This window comes from Pelobates fuscus, chromosome 8 (genome assembly GCF_036172605.1).
Source record: "Pelobates fuscus isolate aPelFus1 chromosome 8, aPelFus1.pri, whole genome shotgun sequence".
Taxonomy (NCBI): Eukaryota; Metazoa; Chordata; class Amphibia; order Anura; family Pelobatidae; genus Pelobates; species Pelobates fuscus.
Genome location: NC_086324.1, coordinates 24,246,466 through 24,267,097, shown reverse-complemented (window position 1 = coordinate 24,267,097; position 20,632 = coordinate 24,246,466). Strand labels below are relative to the sequence as shown.

Genomic DNA, 20,632 nt, shown 5'->3' with positions numbered 1-20,632 from the left:
TTACATGATGGACATATATTTATATATTACAGGTTTTTACCGGACCATAAATGCCTTTCCAAGAAGATAACCGACAGCAAAGCATCCAAGGAATTCTGTCGCATGGGTCGTCAATACCAGCCACCAAGCAAAACTTGTGAATCAGTTGGTGAGAATTTTCAGTCCTCTCTTCATCCTTCAGATCCAAATGTACAGCACAAAAATAAAGAAGACTTCGAGGGGGTAAATAATCTGGTACCATCAGAGAGAAGACATGTTCATGAGAATATCTCCGGACTTGGTGAAAGTGTGGATCCCCACCGGCCTCTGCATATAGTCTGGCCTCACAGATGGTAAGTTTGTAATGTTTACATAGTATATTTATAAATCTGTATAACAATATAAATTGTTTGTTCTTTACATGATCCTGTCCTTAGAGTTGTACACACTTAAGTTCACAAAGAGTCAAGCATAGCAAAACCATACGTCTGTATTATATTTTATTGCCTGGATTCGAGTACGATCTGTGCTCCTGTAGACATGGAGAGAAATAGTGTGTGTGTTTTTCATTTATTTTTTGCAGTATATATAATTAATAGGTAATAATGCCTAGATCCCAGCCATGCAGTTGGGGGTCCATAAGTACCAGTGTACCCAGGATTGTGAGAGTTAAAACACCCAATCTGCACCTTTCTCTAATTTAATGGCAACAGATTAAATAGCTGGCATCCATGTTGTATGTTCAGGCATGACATGTTGTCCAAACTGAGGTCCTCATACTAAAGTCCTTTCTTACACTACCCTAACAAACAAAACTACACATTATCCTCTACCTTAATATACTACACTATACATTAACATCTACCCTAATACACTACACATTGACCCCTACATTACCCTAATACACTACACATTATCCTCTACCCTAATACACTACACATTGACCCCTACATTACCCTAATACACTATACATTATACTCTACCTTAATACACTACACTATACATTAACCCCTACATTACCATACTATTCTACATAACACATTAACGTTACATTAGCACACTACACTATCACTAAACATTAACCCCTATGTTACCCTAACACGCTACACTACACATTAACCCCTACACTACCCTAGCACACTGCACATTAACTCCTACATTACCCTAACATATTACACTATACATTAACCCCTACATTACCCTAACACGCTACACTAAACATTAACCCCTACATTACCCTTACATATTACACTATGCATTAATTCCTACATTACCCTAACACACTACACTACACTACACATTAACCCCTGCATTACCCTAACACATTACACTATACATTAACCCCTACATTACCCTAACATATTACACTATGCATTAATTCCTACATTACCCTAACGCACTACACTACACTACACATTAACCCCTGCATTACCCTAACACATTACACTATACATTAACCCCTGCATTACCCTAACACATTACACTATACATTAACCCCTACATTACCCTAACACACTACACTATACATTAACCTCTGCATTACCCTAACATATTACACTATACATTAACCCCTGCATTACCCTAACATATTACACTACACATTAACCCCATTACCCTAACACACTACACTACACATTAACCCCTACATTACCCTAATACGCTACACTACACATTAACCCCTACATTACCCTAACACGCTACACTACACATTAACCCCTACATTACCCTAACACGCTACACTACACATTAACCCCTACATTACCCTAACACGCTACACTACACATTAACCCCTATATTACCCTAACACGCTACACTGCACATTAACCCCTACATTACCCTAACACATTAACCCCTACATTACCCTTACACGCTACACTACACATTAACCCCTACGTTACCCTTACACGCTACACTACACATTAACCCCTACATTACCCTAACACGATACACTACACATTAACCCCTACATTACCCTAACACATTAACCCCTACATTACCCTAACACGATACACTACACATTAACCCCTACATTACCCTAACACGATACACTACACATTAACCCCTACATTACCCTAACACGATACACTACACATTAACCCCTACATTACCCTTACACGCTACACTACACATTAACCCCTACATTACCCTAACACACTACACTACACATTAACCCCTACATTACCCTAACACGCTACACTACACATTAACCCCTACATTACCCTAACACGCTACACTACACATTAACCCCTACATTACCCTAACACATTAACCCCTACATTACCCTAACACATTAACCCCTACATTACCCTTACACGCTACACTACACATTAACCCCTACGTTACCCTTACACGCTACACTACACATTAACCCCTACATTACCCTAACACGATACACTACACATTAACCCCTACATTACCCTTACACGCTACACTACGCATTAACCCCTACATTACCCTAACACGATACACTACACATTAACCCCTACATTACCCTAACACGCTACACTACACATTAACCCCTACATTACCATAATATTCTAAACAATACATTAACATTGCACTAGCACCCTACACGATCACTAAATCTTAATCCCTACACTACACTAATACTAAACAGTAATCTCTACCATTAACCCCTGCATTACCTTAACAAGTACACTAACACAAAACTGAACCTAAAACCATCATGTAATGTAAAAGATACATAACTGTAAAGAGTGTTCTCATGTTTTTCACATAATACACGGCTATGTGTCCTCTCTCCCTCTCAATACGTGTGTGTGTGTGTGTATCGTGTATATATATATATATATATATATATATTATTTCTGCCTTAAATCGTGACAAACAATACCTGTTGGTCTAATCCTCCCTGAACTTACAGAATTGTGACATGCACGTAATCTCATCCAACATACACTTAGAAACTAACTTCAGCTTGCCTCTGAAATAAATTAGGATTTAAAGAGGTAAAATGTCCTGATAATCTTCCGGTATTGGGCATGAACATTTTAATCTAGTTTTTATTCCTCGCGGTTTGTTTAATCTGCATGTGGCCTGATTAGAGTTCCCTTCATCCACAGATTATAGACTGTTTATTGCAGAGATGCTGGGACTGATCACTAGGTCAAATTTTCTGAGATCAACTCTTTGCAGGTGAAGCAATAAGTATACTACACCGACAGGGAAAATCGCCTTTACGAAGGATTTGACTTGCAGCATAAAACTCTACAAACCCTCCCTGATGATCCACAGCATCTGGTACCTAAAGGGATTTTCATCTTTGACTCTGAATGTCTGAACATAAAATTTAGGGATTGAAAGTTGATGTGGATATCAGCCTTTGGATTTGTTTAATCAACTTCACACTTACAGCCTCCCCCTTTTATCTCAGTCAAACGGTCTATTTATTTAGCTTTACATTTCATTTTCTTTTTTTTATTATTATTTTTTAACTGTTCCAAAACCAGAGAAGCCTGCAATGTATGCGTAGCTCTACACTGCACAGCCCACGATGTGTGTGTGTGTGTGTTTCATTACTAGTTCAGCGATTGCTTTGCTTGTGTGTATTCACAAAATAAAGGGGTTTACTTACATAAAAGTTAATTATTTATTTGTCGACAAATGATGTGCACAATGTAGGCCAAATCAGTTTTTCTTCCAAAATAAATTTCACAAGCAGGTTGCCAACTCATCGCAATTCACTGTTTAGTGAATAAGCCCCTTTGTTTGACAGCATTTTTAAAGGTAAAATGTTTAATGTACAAGGAGCGAAGCAGTTTTTGATCCCAGTATTTTAACATTTTTTACAAATATTTTATCTTTTAATTCCACCCCATCACAATTTTGAGTGAATCCCCTGGCCTCAGGAGAATCACAAGAGATTTTTTGTAAAATTTTTATTATACAGATTTCAATGAGTTCCTTGTTGTATTCCGCCCTCAAAAGCGGGATGTTCAGATTTTCCTTTTTATCATTTCTCTCATTAATAATTTGCATGAAACAAGACAAATCTCATTTAATAAAATTAACAATATTAAATTGAATAATTCCCTGTCTCGCCTTCCTATATATACACGTTTTTTTTTCTCCACAGTAATTTAGTTTTATTGCCTTAAGTTAGTTGCTGTAAGAAATGCAGCATTGTGTGCATATTATTGTTTAAGCTAAATTATTTTTAATTTGTACGAGGGGGGAGGGTCGGGCCGGGGTTGAGGGGGAAAAAAAGCTTCATCAGCAGAGCTGAAATGCCAAAATATTAAAGAAACACATCCATCCGTACGGGTAATATAGGAAGAACATTTGAAACTCAGAGGTTGCCAGCTACACAACTAACATTAAGGCTAATTTTGAAAATCTAGCGTGCAGTCAATTTTACAGATGCCTGGGGACATACAAGGTAGAAGCTGACAAGAGAACTAATTTCGTTTGCGTTGTTTACTGCAATGCATCATCCACCGGTTCCTGCGTGACACCCAGCGATATAAAGGAGAATATTATCACACAGTAAAAATTTATGTTGACATTCGATATTTGTTCAATATGTCAGCAGCATTCCTTTTCATAATCAAAAGGAAAAAAAATAAAATAAAAAAAATAGGACAACCAGACTAAAACGCAAGGCACGGCGCGCTCATATAGATATATCTTTTTAATAACTCTCTATAAGGTTAATATAGTTTACCTTTGAGAGTATACAATGAAAACAAGCAGGAAAAAATGACAGAACGTATCAACCCGAGCTGTTTGTTTGCCATTACCTAAGTGAACCATGTCAGTTCCGTGGCTTGCGTCTTATAGCTATTTGTTGTACAGAGAGCAGAGCATTAAAAAAAATAAAAAAAAATTATCAAACTCTTAATACTATTGTGTGCCCATAACCATCTGTCACTGCTAGCCTGGAGATGAGAAGAAGATTATGAGGAATAAACATTGAGCTGCAGAGCATTGGTAAAGCCTTCAGGCAAAAAACTCTTCTGAGGACATCAAAGACATCCTAATTCTAAGGCAGTCCAGGATTACACTGTGTAACCTGTGCTGACAACAGATAAATGGCTAGCAATATTGTGCCAGAACTATTGGATCCTGCATGGAGTACTGATGATGATGATGATGCATATGATGATGATGTTTCTTTGCAGAATGGACTCTGCTGGGATAATTTCACTTCTTTTTTTATTTTTGTATTTTTTTTTCCTCTCACCCCCCCCCTCTTTCAGATGCATCCAGGGCTAGGAAGATATTTAGAAGCTACGGGGGTAGCAATCAGTTTCTTTAAAATTCACTGTTCTGTGCCCATTAGAGATCGTACACAGCAAGGTTCTCCAATGAAAATTCCAATGGCATGTATGGTCTTCGGGGGAGACTATGCAAATACGGAACATTGAACTCCTGCCCTTCAGAGCGAAGGTGCTTTGTCAAGTGATTTATGTAAATTTGCTCAGAGGAGAGGAAAAAAAATAATAAAAATAAAAGACAGTTTATTCATTAATTGGCGCATATAAATGAGAAAATAAAGATTCTTGTCGGCATTCATTAAAAAAAAAAAAAATATATATATATATATATATATATATATATAAATAATCCCATGTTTTTCCTTCAGCTGTGTTTACGTCTAGGCCTGATTATATCAATACAGTGTCATTTAGCAGATATTTTGTATGATGCTTGTGTTAAAATATACTTAGAGACCAAAACTGGACATATTGCTAGATAAATGGCCGTATTGGATTTGACAACTCAAAATTATTAGTAAAGGTTTGCTTTTTTACTTCGGCATTAGCAGACAGCAGGCAAAGAGTTAAAAATAAGACTATGGGGCCATTCTAGTATAAGGGAGGTTTAATACCTTCCTCCCTTAGGCTCCCCACTTGCCAAGTCGCAGATGAGGGCATGTCTACTAAACATTGTGAAGCCCCTGACTATTCATACCTAATTGCTAATACAAGGGAGTGGATATTTAAAAATATAGTAAGGGGGCATCGTACATTTGTCCACCACCCTTACACATAGGTTTCGGATGGAGTGTATTAAAGGGACCCTCCAGGCAGCAAAACAACTTCATCTGAATGTAGACAAATTGTTATGGTGCCAGGAGGCCCCTGGATGCCCTCTTACCACAAGGGAATGAACTTTTCTCATACAGTTTAACTCCTATATTGCCTTCAGTGGTGATGTCCACTCCCCACAGGCGGCATCCGACTTCTGAATTTTTAGATTCAGGAAGAGCAGAGTGCCACTGGGCAGGGGTGCCGCTGATTGGCTGAGAGCGTTCAGCTGATGCTCTCACTCAATCAGTGGGTGCCCATTCATATAATTGGCTTGCCAAGAAACATACTTCACCAAGCCAGTTTAGTGAAAGGGGAGTCACTGATTGGCTGAGAGCATCAGCTGACCGTAAGAGTGCCTCCAGTAGCCTCCTGCACCATAATATAGATAGATGACGTTGTTTTGGTGCCTGGAGTGACCCTTTAATGACAGTAGGGGAGTTGACATGCCATTGTCCACCTCAACATTGTGACCAAGCTTCACCCTCTCAAGGGCTCCCCAAGCACTCAGCAACTCCCCAATTAAAAATACATTTGGTTATCACTCTCCAATTGCTCTGCGCAGAATGAGCTTTGCAAGACAGGAAAATGCTTACTCCCACCCGTATTATACCTCCTGTATACTAATATGGGGTTCATATTGATGACTTAAGCTTTTTAATTTTTTTATTGTATTTTTTTTTTTAATTCAATACAAAAGTCCAATAAATGTGCTTACGGTTAGTGGTTTTATTTCGGTCAACCAACCAACTTATCGAGTTTGGCTGCTTGAATTTCGCCTGGCATTAAATCCAGCTGAAATTCGATAAAAATAAATAAATAAATTGGCCGAAACAAGATGATAAGTATCGACTGTTAATAATGGCTGACAGAATTAAACCGAGGTCCATATATATAGTGTGTGGACCAGAACCAAGCCTTTCTGGGTTTTTAAGACTTCACAGTCCATGGTGTGTGAGAGTCTTTGGCCCTTTTGGATCACACTTTTGGTTTTAAAAAAAAGCTATATTTAAAACAGTATTCCGTTCTTAAGAGGGCATTTAATGTAAAATGAAGCCTGAGACATGTTGCTTGTTTGTGCTGTTTAGATGCCCAGCCGGGCATTCTGGGAGAATTGTGGAAATACCATTTCTCAGAAATGCTGCGCCCAAGACAGGTTTTTCCCAAGCAGTGACTTGAGAAATGGAGTTGAATATGAACAGTAACTAAAATACTAAATATCTATATATACATACACAAAGTATATTACATGCCCACTCTCTCCTATACATATCATAGCACACACTGCCTTAGCTACAATACTTTGATATTAATAACACATTACTTCATCCATTCATACAAAATACTAAAGACATGGCGGGATGGAGAAAACAAATTACTCTGCGGAGACCCAAGCAACTCCGCTAAAATACTGTCTGTTATTTATCTGCCGTCAGCAGAAGTTGCACACAATAATCCTTGACAGGCAGAGATTCGGGAAGAATAGAGAGAGGGGGGATTCCATTTAAGGGCATGTTCTCATGCAAAAGATATTTTAACACATTTAAATCGAGAACCTGTCTCACACAAAATGTCACAAGTGATTTTGCAAGATTTTTTGATTAGGCAAGAAATACATATTTATTTTCACTTATGCAAAATGACAACTCTAAACCGATATCTGTTAATAATAACTCCTATTTCCCCTGAAATAAAATCAAACTACAACTTCATTCTAGAGCTGCTGCGGTTATGAATGTTGCGGTTATTATGCTTCAGTGATGTGACTGAATGAGGAAAAGAAGAGGTCTGGGTGGGATTGACTCTTTTTTATCAAACATGAATCTAGATCTAGAAAACAATGTTACTCGGTTCTGTGCCGCAAGCACATTCGACCAATACCAGAGTTTACAAACAAACCCCCAGAGACAGGGAATTGAGGCTTCTACAAATTTCAGTGCTGTCCTTATTTTAAGACTTAGACCTGTACAATGTACCTATTTCCCTTGCTTCTACAACATCAAGGTGGTACGTTAATATGTCAACTGCATTTGGTGAAATGTTATTTCTCTAAGGCCATGTTTATGTGAAACAATTTGTCCTATGGATTTTGTTAAATAAATGCTTACGCTAAGAACCATGACAACTTCAGTGATTTGAAGTGGTCATGGTGCCTGGAGTATCTACGTGTAGGGGTTAGCTGCACACAGAGACATTACCAACAGCAGAGTCATTGGGGTGCCATTAGCCAGTCTGGAAAAAGAGTTATTGTCTGGCTAATGTCAATTCTGTGCATATTCCATGGACAAAGACAAAGAGTCATTCATTAGGTGAAAGAGTTCAGCTGACACTCTCAGCCAATGAATGGTTGGCTGGATTGGCATCTGGTTTCTGCATCTCTGCAGAAGCCTGATGCACTTCTTCCAGCTTTTAGAGGACCCATGTAACAATGTAAACCATTGTAAACCGGTTTGTCCCAATGCCGGGAAACTGGACCAGAGTACTTGGCTTAATAACCACTGCAACGAGCTTGGAGTAACCCTTTAACCATATTACTGGCAAATGTACAGGTGAAAATAGATTGTGATGTTAAAGTAAAAATAATGTGTGGATGTCATGGCCTGTTTCAGTTAAGCAATGTAATTATATAACTGCATACTTCTCCAGCATAGCCTACAAGTGGTGTATGCAAGTGTTTGGGTGAGTGATGGGAGTTTTAGTTTGAAAATTACACTTGTCACCCAGGAGAATGTGCAAAGGACGATGCACCTTGCAGTTGTCTCACTCCTGCTTTTTATGGGTTTTCTCAAGAGACAGGAGAGAAATATATATAGTCATATTATATAAAATATACACAAGCGTGAGAGACAAACAGGCAGCACCAGAGACAAGCTAACAGAAAGACAAGGGGAGAGAGATTAACATATAATAAGTGTGATAAGGGCTAAGGGACAGACAAAATAGAAAACAGGTAAAACACGAGAGAGGGAAATGAAAGTGGGAGAGACAGCAAAATAACTCAACTAAAAGAAAGCATATGACAAAGTCCTCGATATATTATGGTTGGATAAGCTTTCCAAATGATTTAATACTTTTGGATAAACTTTTGAAACGATTTAATATTGTGAAAAATATTTTGATATATTGTTTTTTTTTTTTTTTCATATATGATTTGTTGTTTTGAGATTTTAATATGTTAAAAAAATAATTTTAAAAGTGCATCCAAAAATATTAAACTATATAGAAAAAAAGAGAGACTGGCAGAGGGAGAGACTCACGGAGAGAAAAAGAACGAAAACGACAAGCAGAAAGGAAGAAAGACCGAGTGCAAGAGAGACTATACGAGAGAGGGAGTGAATGAGACAGCTAACGGAGAGCGAGAGCGCAAGCGACAGTGTAACGAACTAAAGAGAGATGTTACTAACTGAAGTGAAAACCACAAGTGCGACCTATTATCTGAGAAAAAGAAGACAAGACTAACAAAGAGAGAGAATTAAATGGGGAAAATATGTTTTTATTTATTTATGTTTATTTACTGTAGAACGTTTACTTAATTCTTATGTTGCTAAACCTGCTGCCCCTCTCATATTTGCGAGCTAAACGATTACATTATAAAAGATACCTCTAGTTCAGGGGTTCTCAACCCAGTCCTCACCTTAGACACACCCAGGTAATCCCTAAACCCTGGACTGGTAGGGGGTCCTTGAGGACAAGGTTGAGAACCCCTGCTCTAGTTTTTCCACTATTTTCTCAATATGCAAAATAGCTTTAAAAATTCATATGGAAAAGTAATGTGTAGATCTCCGGGAACAAAGTGGATTTTCTTTAGTGAATACTACAAAAGCTCTCTACGGATACATCTTAAAGGCATCATGTTTTCAATAAACTTCAAAACACTTGCACTTTTTTCCCAGTGAAATGAAAGCGTATTGAAATAGGATGCGAATGGCTTTGAGATGAAGAAAGCTAACGGAGTGTGCATGCAGCACTAAACAACATATCCTTCTTTTCTTATAAGATATTAATTAAATCAATTATGAATTCATGGGAAGTATGAGAAGACATGGGTGCTGTCATCTAAAATATATGTTACAAGCCTATTGTACAACTCCCCAGGCCATGCGTTGGTATTATCATGGGTACATAATAAGTAATTGGTATTAGGAATAGAAGAACTGCTTAGTTTTCAAACTCTGCTGACCGTACAAGTGTCAAGCAGTCTCGAGCCCGTGCTAGCTATTAGTTTTGCAAAATGAGGTATCGTGCAGGTACAAATCAAAAGCCTGTTGTGTTCTACACTATCGTCTAATGGTTGAATAATATTTCCTGCAGTATAAACCTTTTCTAACTCTGGTGCTGGTATGCTGCAATAAAAAATGTAATTAAAAGCTCACATGTAAGGTCTTTAAGTGCTAGTACTAGAATCTGCACAATAGGTTTTACTCGCCAGCTACTTATTCCTAAATACAATGTCACCTGTTTCCCCCCGCGGAGTGAAAAAAAGGAATAGATCTCCGATAAATTCTTTTAGAATATCAGACCCTAGACGCAGGCATAGGCAACCTTCGGCACTCTATATGTTTTGGACTACACCTCCCATGATGCTTTGCCAACGATATGGGTGTAAGACCATTATGGGGGATGTAGTCCACAACATCTGGAGTGCCGAAGGTTGCCTAGCTCTGCCCTAGAGTTTATCATCTTAAAGGGACCCTGGCATAGGTTATAAAAGGTCAGATTCCAATGTTCTAATGATTTTGTCTATGCATAGGACTTCGGCAACAACTTCCAAATGTAGAGAGTAGCAAATATTTAGAAATTATACTTTTCAGCTGTCTTCCATGCTCTGGTACTCTATATACCTGGCCTTAGTAACAAATAACAGACCCACAATACCAGGTTCACATGGATGGAAAGAAAGCCTTTCTGGCTTTATTTTTACAGTGTTGCTGGTTTGTTATATTACTTGCATTTGGAGGTACATGGACGACACCCTGAGATATCACATTCCGAGGGAATCTATTACGTGGTGGTATGTCTCTTATATGTATTTATGCAGATTACTTGGCCGTCCTTTGCTGTCTGTCCAGATCAGAAAGCATTCTGGGACAGATTATAATCACACCTGGTTTGACACAGATGAAGAATATGTACAGCTATTTGCCGGCTGGAGCAGAAATGGCAGTGGTCTCACAATATAATAGTTACATTCCTGCCAAGCTATACATATGTTGCCTGGTTGGTCTAGCTCAATGTATAGGCAAAGTAATTAACAGATTAAAAAGGGGTTTTACCTGGCAGAATACCGAATATCACTAAGCCTATTCTCGAGAACGTTGAGATATTTTCTAATTTACACAAATACCATTCTGTTCGCTAATACAGGGTTGATGTCATGTTTCCTGTGTAGTGATGTCCCGAACAGTTCGCCGGCGAACATAGCGTGTTCGCGGTCGCCCCCTATTCGTCATCATTGAGTGAACTTTGACCCTGTACCTCACAGTCAGCAGACACATTCCAGCCAATCAGCAGCAGACCCTCCCTCCCAGACCCTCCCACCTCCATGATGAATAGGGGGCGGACCGAACATCGCGCGGCTATGTTCGCTGGCGAACGGTTCCCGGCGAACTGTTCGGGACATCACTATTCCTGTGAATATGGCATCATCTCTCAATGACATAGTGAATTTGTGTTGGCCAGTAAATGAGAACGCCATTTTGATTTGCTTAATAAAATATTTATTTCCTTCTTGAGCAGTGAGAGGGACTGCCAAAAGACATACAAAACATGTAATTTAAATAAAGGCATCTTGAAAGGAAATATGTTTCTAGTTAGTATGTAGAGTATATATAAAGGCTTTTATCCTTGAATTATATTGAGGTTTGCAATGTATTCCTCTGTCCAGGGTCCTTGGAATTTTATTAAAAAATTAACTTTTTACACATTTCAGCTTACTCCTGAAACTGCACATTGTGAAAACTTGACGATAGAATTGGAAATTTTAGACCAAAGAAAAGGTGATTTTGGGAAAACATAAAATCCAATCAGCCTTTTTTTCCAACTGCTGCCCGTTCAGAGTTTGCTTTCAAATTGTCAGTGACACTAGCAGAGGCAATAATACTGAACTGTGATTGGTGAAATTATTATTATTTCTTTCTTTTTTCTTTCAACAAAGCACCAACATTTTCTGTTAAATGACATCTCACCTAAAGAATGACGGCAGAGGGGAAGACTAAATACAATTTACAATATTTTCATACAGATAATCGAAGAATGCATCTAATATCATAATTCTCTGTTATATACAATCTAATTACATTTTCACTTCGCTGCTTTTTAAAGAGAACTTGATCTGTCATAACAAAAATAACTTTTTTTATAGCATACAATTATATTTATGTATTGTGCCAACACTAACCGTATGTTTAGAGATACATAACGTTGAACTATGTTTGACAAGAAACATAATGCCACAAAGGGGTTCTAGAGACATTGTACTAAACCAGTGGTTCCCAACCCAGTCCTCAAGCACCCCCTAACAGTCCAGAATTTAGGGATTACCAGTTGTGTCAAGGGTGGTTTTAGAAAAGAAAAAAAAAACACTTTAGACTCAACAGGGTAATCCCTAAATCTTGGACTGGTAGAGGGTACTTGAGGACTGGGTTGGGAACCCCTGTAATAAACTATTGAGGCCCTTAGTATTTTGGTTTATGAACATCTCCGGATCTCCTCCTTTATAAAAAAAAAAAATATATATATATATATATATATATATATAAATAAGCCGCAGAAGTTTTTGGATTCTGTTCTGTAGAGCGATGAAACAAAACTGGAACTTTTCGGTCCAATGGATCGGCAGTATGTCTGGAGGAAGAAGAATGAAGCATATGCTGAAAAGAAAACTCTGCCTACAGTTAAGCATGGTGGTGGCGGTTCGGTGATGTTCTGGGGCAGCGTTGCATCCTTTGGCACTGGAAACCTGCAGTGTGTGCAAGATGGATTCATTGAAGTATCAGGAAATCCTAGGAGAAAACGACCTTCCAACAAGAAAATGATCCCAAGCATACCTCAAGTTCCACCAAGGCTTAGTTGCAGAAGAAGTACTGGAAAATTCTACAGTGGCCATCACTGGGTGGGATTTGAAGAAGGTGGTTGCAGCATGCAAATCCAAGAATATTACTGAACTGTAGGCCATTGCTGATGAGAAATGGGCTATGATTCCTCAGGAAGGCTGCCAGAAGCTGGTGTCTGGCAATGCATCCTGTTTGCAGCAGGTCATAACATCAAAAGAGGGCTCTACTAATTACTAAAGATGCTCACCATGAAGGTGTTGAATAATCTTGAGACTGGAGAAGTCATTATAAGTTGCATTTTCAGTTTATTTTGGGAAACCACTTGAAGCATTCATTGAGTGTTGAGTTATTTCAATTGCTGTTGTTTGATTTGTTCATTGCAAACTGCTGAAAGTCTGTATATTTTGACAATAAACCTAATTTTCAATGGGGGTTGAATAATTTTGATTACAACTGTATACATGGGAGTGTTATTCTATTTTTAGTTTCAATTTAAAAACCAAACGCAGGACCCAAGTCCATCCATAAAATAAGAAAGAAAAAGCAAAAACAAAACATTTTTGCCAGCAGGTGAACTTTTCAAAATTTGCTCTGAGCCAGTAAAAGATAAGGGCACCATCAAGTTGTCCCGTATTCTCAAACAACACATTACAAATTAGACTGGTTAGTGTTTTAATTGCAGTTATATGTTTTAAATAGCTCCTGTCTCCTATAAAGCTTGGTGTGAAAATCTCTTATCTTTGAAATAAGACGGGGGTGAGGGAGGATGCAGACGATGTTCTTGTTTCCCTGACAACAGATTTATTTATTAGGGGTTTGTAATAAAATGATCCAATATACCACATACCTGCACACTTCTCTTTTAGCTTCACTTGACAATTAAGTCCAGGACAGCTACAGTCAGGGGTTAATGTTACTCATTAGAGGAAATAGGTCATTACTTGGAAATCAAGACACTAACTGCGTCTTGGCTAAAATACAAAACCCAGCATCTCAACTAGTGAGCTTTTTATGTTAATTAACCTTACTTTCCGTGATTTAAAAAAAAAAAAAAAATACATATATATATATTTATATGGTACAGGCTATGTATCCGTTAATTAAAAAAAAAAAAGTGAGTTTACTTTTTTGCCCTGACTTGTTATTTTTTCGTTCCCTTTGAAATGGTTTCATTATTTCATGGCAAATGCTTGTGTCTATATAATGTTTAAAATGGGTATTAAAATTAAGATGAGACGCATCATGGAAATCAGCCTGATCACAAGGGAATGAGCAAAATAAATCCGTGGAAATGAAAATAAATAAGCTTTGCTAATACCTCACCTAAGGAGTGAGATGTAAGCCCAGTAGAGCTATTTAGAGGTGTTTTTTTTTTCTTCTTCTTCTTCTCAACCACTATGTGTTTACACGTTGCTTGACCTTCAAAAAAAGTAAAACTTTTTGAGCGCAGTGTAAAAGTTTTTGGGTTTTTTTTAATGTTTTTTTTTTTGTATAACAATAATTCTCTTACAAATATATTTATTTTTATTGAAGATATTTCTGATAAAATAAAAACAAAATTTAGCTTTATTTATTTAATGTGCCCGCCATTAAATTAAAGCATGGAATTCATATATAGACCATCTAGTGTATTAATTAGACTAGCCAAATGGCTAGCAAATGCATAGATTAAATATCTAGAATGTACGATTTAAGTGATATAACTTTGATTTGTTTATACAGAAATGGGAGTGCACACATTGAAGGGACACTATAGTCAACAGAACAACTACAGCTTAATGTGGTTGTTTTGGTGAGTATAATCATTATATTCAGGCATTTTCATGCAAACACTGCTTTTGCAGAAAATTTACATTGCCCCTAGGGACACCTCTAAGTGGCCACTCCTCAGATGGCCACTGGAGGGGATTCCTGGATCAGTGCTGCTCAGTAGGCAGCTCTGCTGTTCAGCGTCCCCACGCTCTGCATGGGGAGGCTGAATTTTACTCATAGAGATGCATTGATTCAATGCATCTCTATGAGGGGGTGCTGATTGGCCAAAACGGTGCTTGGCCCCACCCCCTTGCAGATTTTAAACCAACCCAATGCTTTTCCCATTGGAAAGCAGTGGATTGGCAAAAAAATCGGGAATTTTGATGTCACCAAGGGGGCGGGTCAGTCCTGGCGGACCCGCACGACGCTTGGAATAAGGTGAGTTTTTCATGCTTTTAACGGGGGTAGGTGGGGGGGCACAAGCCACCTTAATGGTGGGTTTTGCACTGTAGGGTCCGGAATTAAGCATAATAGTGTTCCTTTAAGGAGCTTCAATATTGGCTAGCACAGTATCCGATTTTATTAAGACACTGAGGCTCCTATTAGGCTGCACTCTTTCTTTATTTCCCTCAGCAGCAAAGAAAAAATATAACATTCAAACAGTATGATAACAATAAATAGCATGAGAGGTATATCTCCCTAGTGACAGCCAATCAGATTCCACTCTCCAGCATAATAGGCGATGGTGTTACGTAACACCAGGTCCCATGTTTTTTTTTAACTGTGGGATCTTTTAAATCTTTTAACAATTTTTATTATCTTCTTTTAATATGTGGTAGTGTAGTTGATGTTTTTATTTACCGTATATTATTACTTATTTCCTACAATATTAATACATTAGTTTATTCTTGGTATAATTTGCTTGTAGATTTATGGATTTCACTGATTTATATTGATTTATTAAACATTTGATTTAGCTAGTTTGTGTATGTAATTGCTTGTTTTTTCTGGACCTCCCTGAGCCCAGTTTTATAAATAGATCTCAGGGATTTCTGTTCCCTGTTCGGCACTTTCGCGCCATTTTTCGTGAGCCTTTTTACTGTTCCAACCGTCACTCACTTGTCAAAGAACTCGGTTCTTTCGTACACACATTTACTGCCTTAGATAAAGCGCAATTAAATATGCGCAAAGTATTTAACCCTAGGTTTTTTGGTGGGGCCGGAAGAGCCAGGAGCCATCTGTCTGGCCATATTACCAAAAGTTCATTTAGGCAGAACTGAGGCTCCAATGCAGGACAGGCCAGTTTCCTGGAACATCTCAATCCACCAGCCTTCTTTTCACAACGTAGTTTGATTTATAATTCAAATGCCCCTTCAGGACGACGACCTTTTGATAAGTCCCCTCAATCTACATTTTTCCTTATTGGTGGGGGTGTGGGGGGGGGCAGACTAATTTCTTCCATGTATGGTCTCTCATTTCTTCAGATATGTGGATACAAAACACTGTGAAAGGTTATACCATAGATTTCCTGTCTCAGCCAGTGCAATATTCCCCACCAAGGGAAATTGTTTTTCCCCAACAAGATGCAGACCTTGCACAAACAAGCCATCATAGAAATTCCAAGGTCTACTCCGGGTTACGTGAGCAACCTCTTCCTGGTTGCCAAAGAAGGCGGAGGTGTCCGCCCAGTGATAAACTTGAGACAGCTCAACGTTTATGTAACCTATCACCATTTCAAGTTGGAAGGGATATATTGTTTACGCGATCTTCTCCAACTATCAGATTGGATGACAAAGTTGGATTTACAGGATGCCTACCTTTTAGTGCCTATTGCAGTACAACACCAATATTTCCTGCAGTTCATTTGGCAAGGAAAGAAATGGATGTTCACATGCCTCCCATTCGGGCTGTCTTCAGCCCCATGGCACCAAACTCATGAAGCCTGTGATCGTGCTGTTACAGAGTCGGGGAAAACGTCTGATAATATACTTAGACAACATCCTTCTCATGGTTTAGTCTATTCAACTCCTAAAAACTCATATGTACTGGATTTTGACTCTGTTACAGAATCTAGGCTTCCTAGTCAATTGGGAAAAATACATAGTGACGCCTAAACAACTCATAGAATTTAGAATTTCTGGGTCTCATCATAGATTCTACTCTTCAGACCCTGCATCTTCCGATGTCAAAACTATCCGATATCAAGAAGGAAATCAGGTGCACACTGGCGCCCCCCAACTTACTCTCATACAAGCCTTTTTTCTGGACCCTCTTCACTATCAAGCCCTACAACGCTAACAGACTTCCAATTTGAGGGAAGGCACATCCAACTGATATGGTCATTCTGGACTCAGAAGCGAAAGACTAATTAAAATGGTGGCTTCTTCACATGGACGCGTGGAACTGTCGTGCCATATTCGACGCAGCATCAGATTTGGGGTACTCGCTGTGGAGATGTCTCTACTGGTGGCAGATGGTCCGATTACGAATCAACTCTCCATATCAACTGTCTAGAACTCCTGGCCTGCTCATTCACTATCCACAGCTTCTCCTCAACTCAAGCCCAGTGCTCTAATTTCCTGAAGATGGACAATATATCAGCTGTCCGTTACATCGATCATCTAGGAGGTACGAAATCAAAAGGTACTGGCAAAGACAGCACAGGGTTTTTGGCAATTCTGCCTGTCACAGGGAATATATCCCGGTCTCTCCAACACCACAGCAGATTGGTATTCATGACACGTCAGGGATTCCAGCGATTGGCATATGGATTCAAGAGTCTTCCAGGATATCCAGCATTTATGGGGCCCACTGGACATAGACCTTTTCGCTTCCTATTTGAATACACAGCTTCCCACGTTCTTCAGTTGGAGACCAGACCCAGCTGCAATAGCAACGGATGCTTTCACTCAAGATTGGTCGTCCGTAAGGAACTATGCTTTTCCACCCTTCGCATTGATTCCCCATTGCCTACTGCAACTACAACGCCAGTCCGGGACTCTGCTGATTGTGACTCACCTGTGGCCGTTCCAACCATGGTTTCCTCCTCTTCTAGAGATGGCTATCAACTTACCATGCCTTCTCCCATCGCTTGACTGCCTCCTTCAAGATCCAGACGGACTATCCTATCCCCTGGTTCTCCAAGACCTTCTACATCTCATGGTGTGTCTGATTTCAGGGGACCTTGGTCAATCGATGGAGTTTCAGAATCAACTATCCATCTTCTCAAAGACCCATGGGCACCCAGCACGAGACAGGCTTATAAGTCTACTTGGAGCAGATGGCATGGTTGGTGCCTGCAACGAAACATGGATCTTATATCGGCTCCTCTGACTTCAATCCTCCAATTCCTCATTTCACTCTTTGATGATGGTAAGGCCTATCGCACAGTGAACCTCTACCGTTCTTCTATATCCGCTGGAACCCAGGTTTGGATGGAAGTGGATATGGGTAAGTTGACTTCATTATCCAATAATATATATATTGGTATAAAATTATCCAATTTCGAAGTGTCTAGAGTTCAGTTTAGACTACTCCTAATTATTATCGTACATTTATACTTGATGACAGTGTGATTTTTGCATACACCCAGTTCTATACTCGGATATTACCATAGCTCTCCTCTCTCTTCTAGCTTGATTTGACATTGCACCTTTACTGGCATGCTCTTCTTGTTGGTGTTTCCCTGTTCTGTGACATGTTTGTCTTTGTTCGGGATCACAAGAAAGAGGAAGTAGATTACGCATCATCGCCTAATATGCTGGAGAGTGGAATCTGATTGGCTGTTCCTGTCGCTAGAAAGCTATACCTCTCATGCTATTTATTGTTATCATACCGTTTGAATGTTATATATTTTCTTTGCTGCTGAGGGACATAAAGAAAGAGTGCAGCATAATACTCGCCTCCGTGTCGTTATAAAATCATGACTTTACGTCACGTTAATAGTAAAGTCTGTGAAATTAAGTCTATGCATTTGCTTGTGATTTTACAGATTACATTGAATCTATTTTGCGATTAACAACCAATGGCAGACTAATTCTGATAACAATATCCTGTTTGTTTACCAGGAATCCAGTATCTCAAGTTCAGTTCATGGCAGGGTCAATTTACCTTTAAATCTTTTCAATCTTTTATAGGCCAAGAAACAAATAAGTTAAATAAAAAAAAAAAAAGAAGATACCTATGCTTATGCCACCATCTTTCTCTCTTCAAACTCTGGCTGAACCATCGATGTTGTAGATGTGACAGTACAAAGTGGGGATCTTGTATCTTTAGGGAGCAGATTATGATAATGGGTTGAATTCTCATTAGTTTTGTGGGGAAACCCTTAAGCCAATCTTGGCATTCAGAAATGGTTTAGAAGTATGTATGTAGGGAAATAACATTTAAATTATTTCCACACACATGGTTAACAGAAAGAGGTTTCCAAACAAATATATAAGCCTTGTGTATTTGAGAGGTTGACCCCATTTTATGGACACACTTAAACTAATTTCCTAGTGCTGCCTACTTCCTTTGCCCATATGGGCAGATGTCACTGGAAGATCTAAAAAAATACCCAGATCTGCCTAATAGACACACACGATGGTGATGGCTGCTTCTGTTTTAATGTAAATTTAAGTTGAATTTCTGTTTTCGTCCAGTAAATGTTAATCTTGGCACTCCAGATCATAGACTATATCTGCTATTATTTTAAGCCAAGCACTTACATACCCTTCCCATTAATCCCACCTATGTCCATTATTTGCACCCATGTGCATTATACTCATCCCTTTGGCTACTTACACCTACGTGCATTATGCTTCATCCTTTTAGTCCCGTGCATGTGTATTCTGCTCATTTTATTAGTCCCACCTACATACATCTTGCTTATTTTGTTAGTCCCACCCATGTGTTTTATGCTCATCCCATTAGTCCCACCCATGTGCGTTATTTGCATTCCATTCATTACCCATTCTCATTTCAACTTGAAAGTCCTTTTTTAGTGCAATGCAGAAATACACGTTTAATGCCAAAATATATTTGGAACTCTGAAATCTCTGGTAATTACAATTCTGTTTGAAAAGAAAAAAAAAATGACACAGTTGTTACTTTAAATTGGAATTGTAGCTGCTTTTGTATTCTGATCTTCTCTTAGCAGAACTTCTAAATATATTCTGTTTAGTCCTTCCGATCTGCTTCTGGTTTAGTTCATTAACTTATTCACTAAAAAGCCATTGCACATGGTGTACATTTCATCAAAAGAATACATCTCTGTTGCTGCTTACCAATTATTAAAGGACTTTGAAATTCCGTAACGTATGCTAATTAAAATGTTCTCTCAGGAAAGATATATATATATATTTTGAAACATATAGAAAAAGCCATTGGATTTCTTGGCACTCATTCCCAGCATTGCACCTTTCTGAAAAGCGGATCCTCTCTCTTTATACAGTCTTTGTTTTAAAAGTCACCTTGAGAGTTTCCAGAAATTCCGTTCATATAAGTGTTTTTTTTTTCTTTCAATTTATGTTTTATTGAAAATTTTAGATAGTTTAACATCATTATCTGTCTTATGCGTTACATAGATTCGTATGTGATTAGTAATGTAAAACAACAAGTATACATATGGTTAGTATATAGGTGTAGGACCATTAATGTAAAACAATTGGTAAACATATGGGTTGTATATAGGTGGATAGGTATGTGAGGAGTAAACTCTCGCTATTTTAGCAGCAGTCCTGGGTAGTAGACACATTTTCAATACATTTAATAGTGAGTCACTTAGTGAGTCTGCGTTCTGGCTCCCCTTTGGCTGCA

General features: G+C 38.5%; 1 protein-coding gene across 3 annotated transcripts in view; it reads left to right on the top strand.

Annotated features, from left to right (window-relative positions):
• The window catches only part of GTDC1 (glycosyltransferase like domain containing 1), a 203,938-nt gene that overhangs the window by 115,057 nt on the left and 68,249 nt on the right, over nt 1–20,632 (top strand). For all 3 annotated transcript variants that reach the window (XM_063429377.1, XM_063429380.1, XM_063429379.1), the window contains exon 5: nt 33–332. In XM_063429377.1, coding sequence (XP_063285447.1) covers nt 33–332 — 300 coding nt within the window. The remainder of the gene's footprint in view (nt 1–32; nt 333–20,632) is intronic.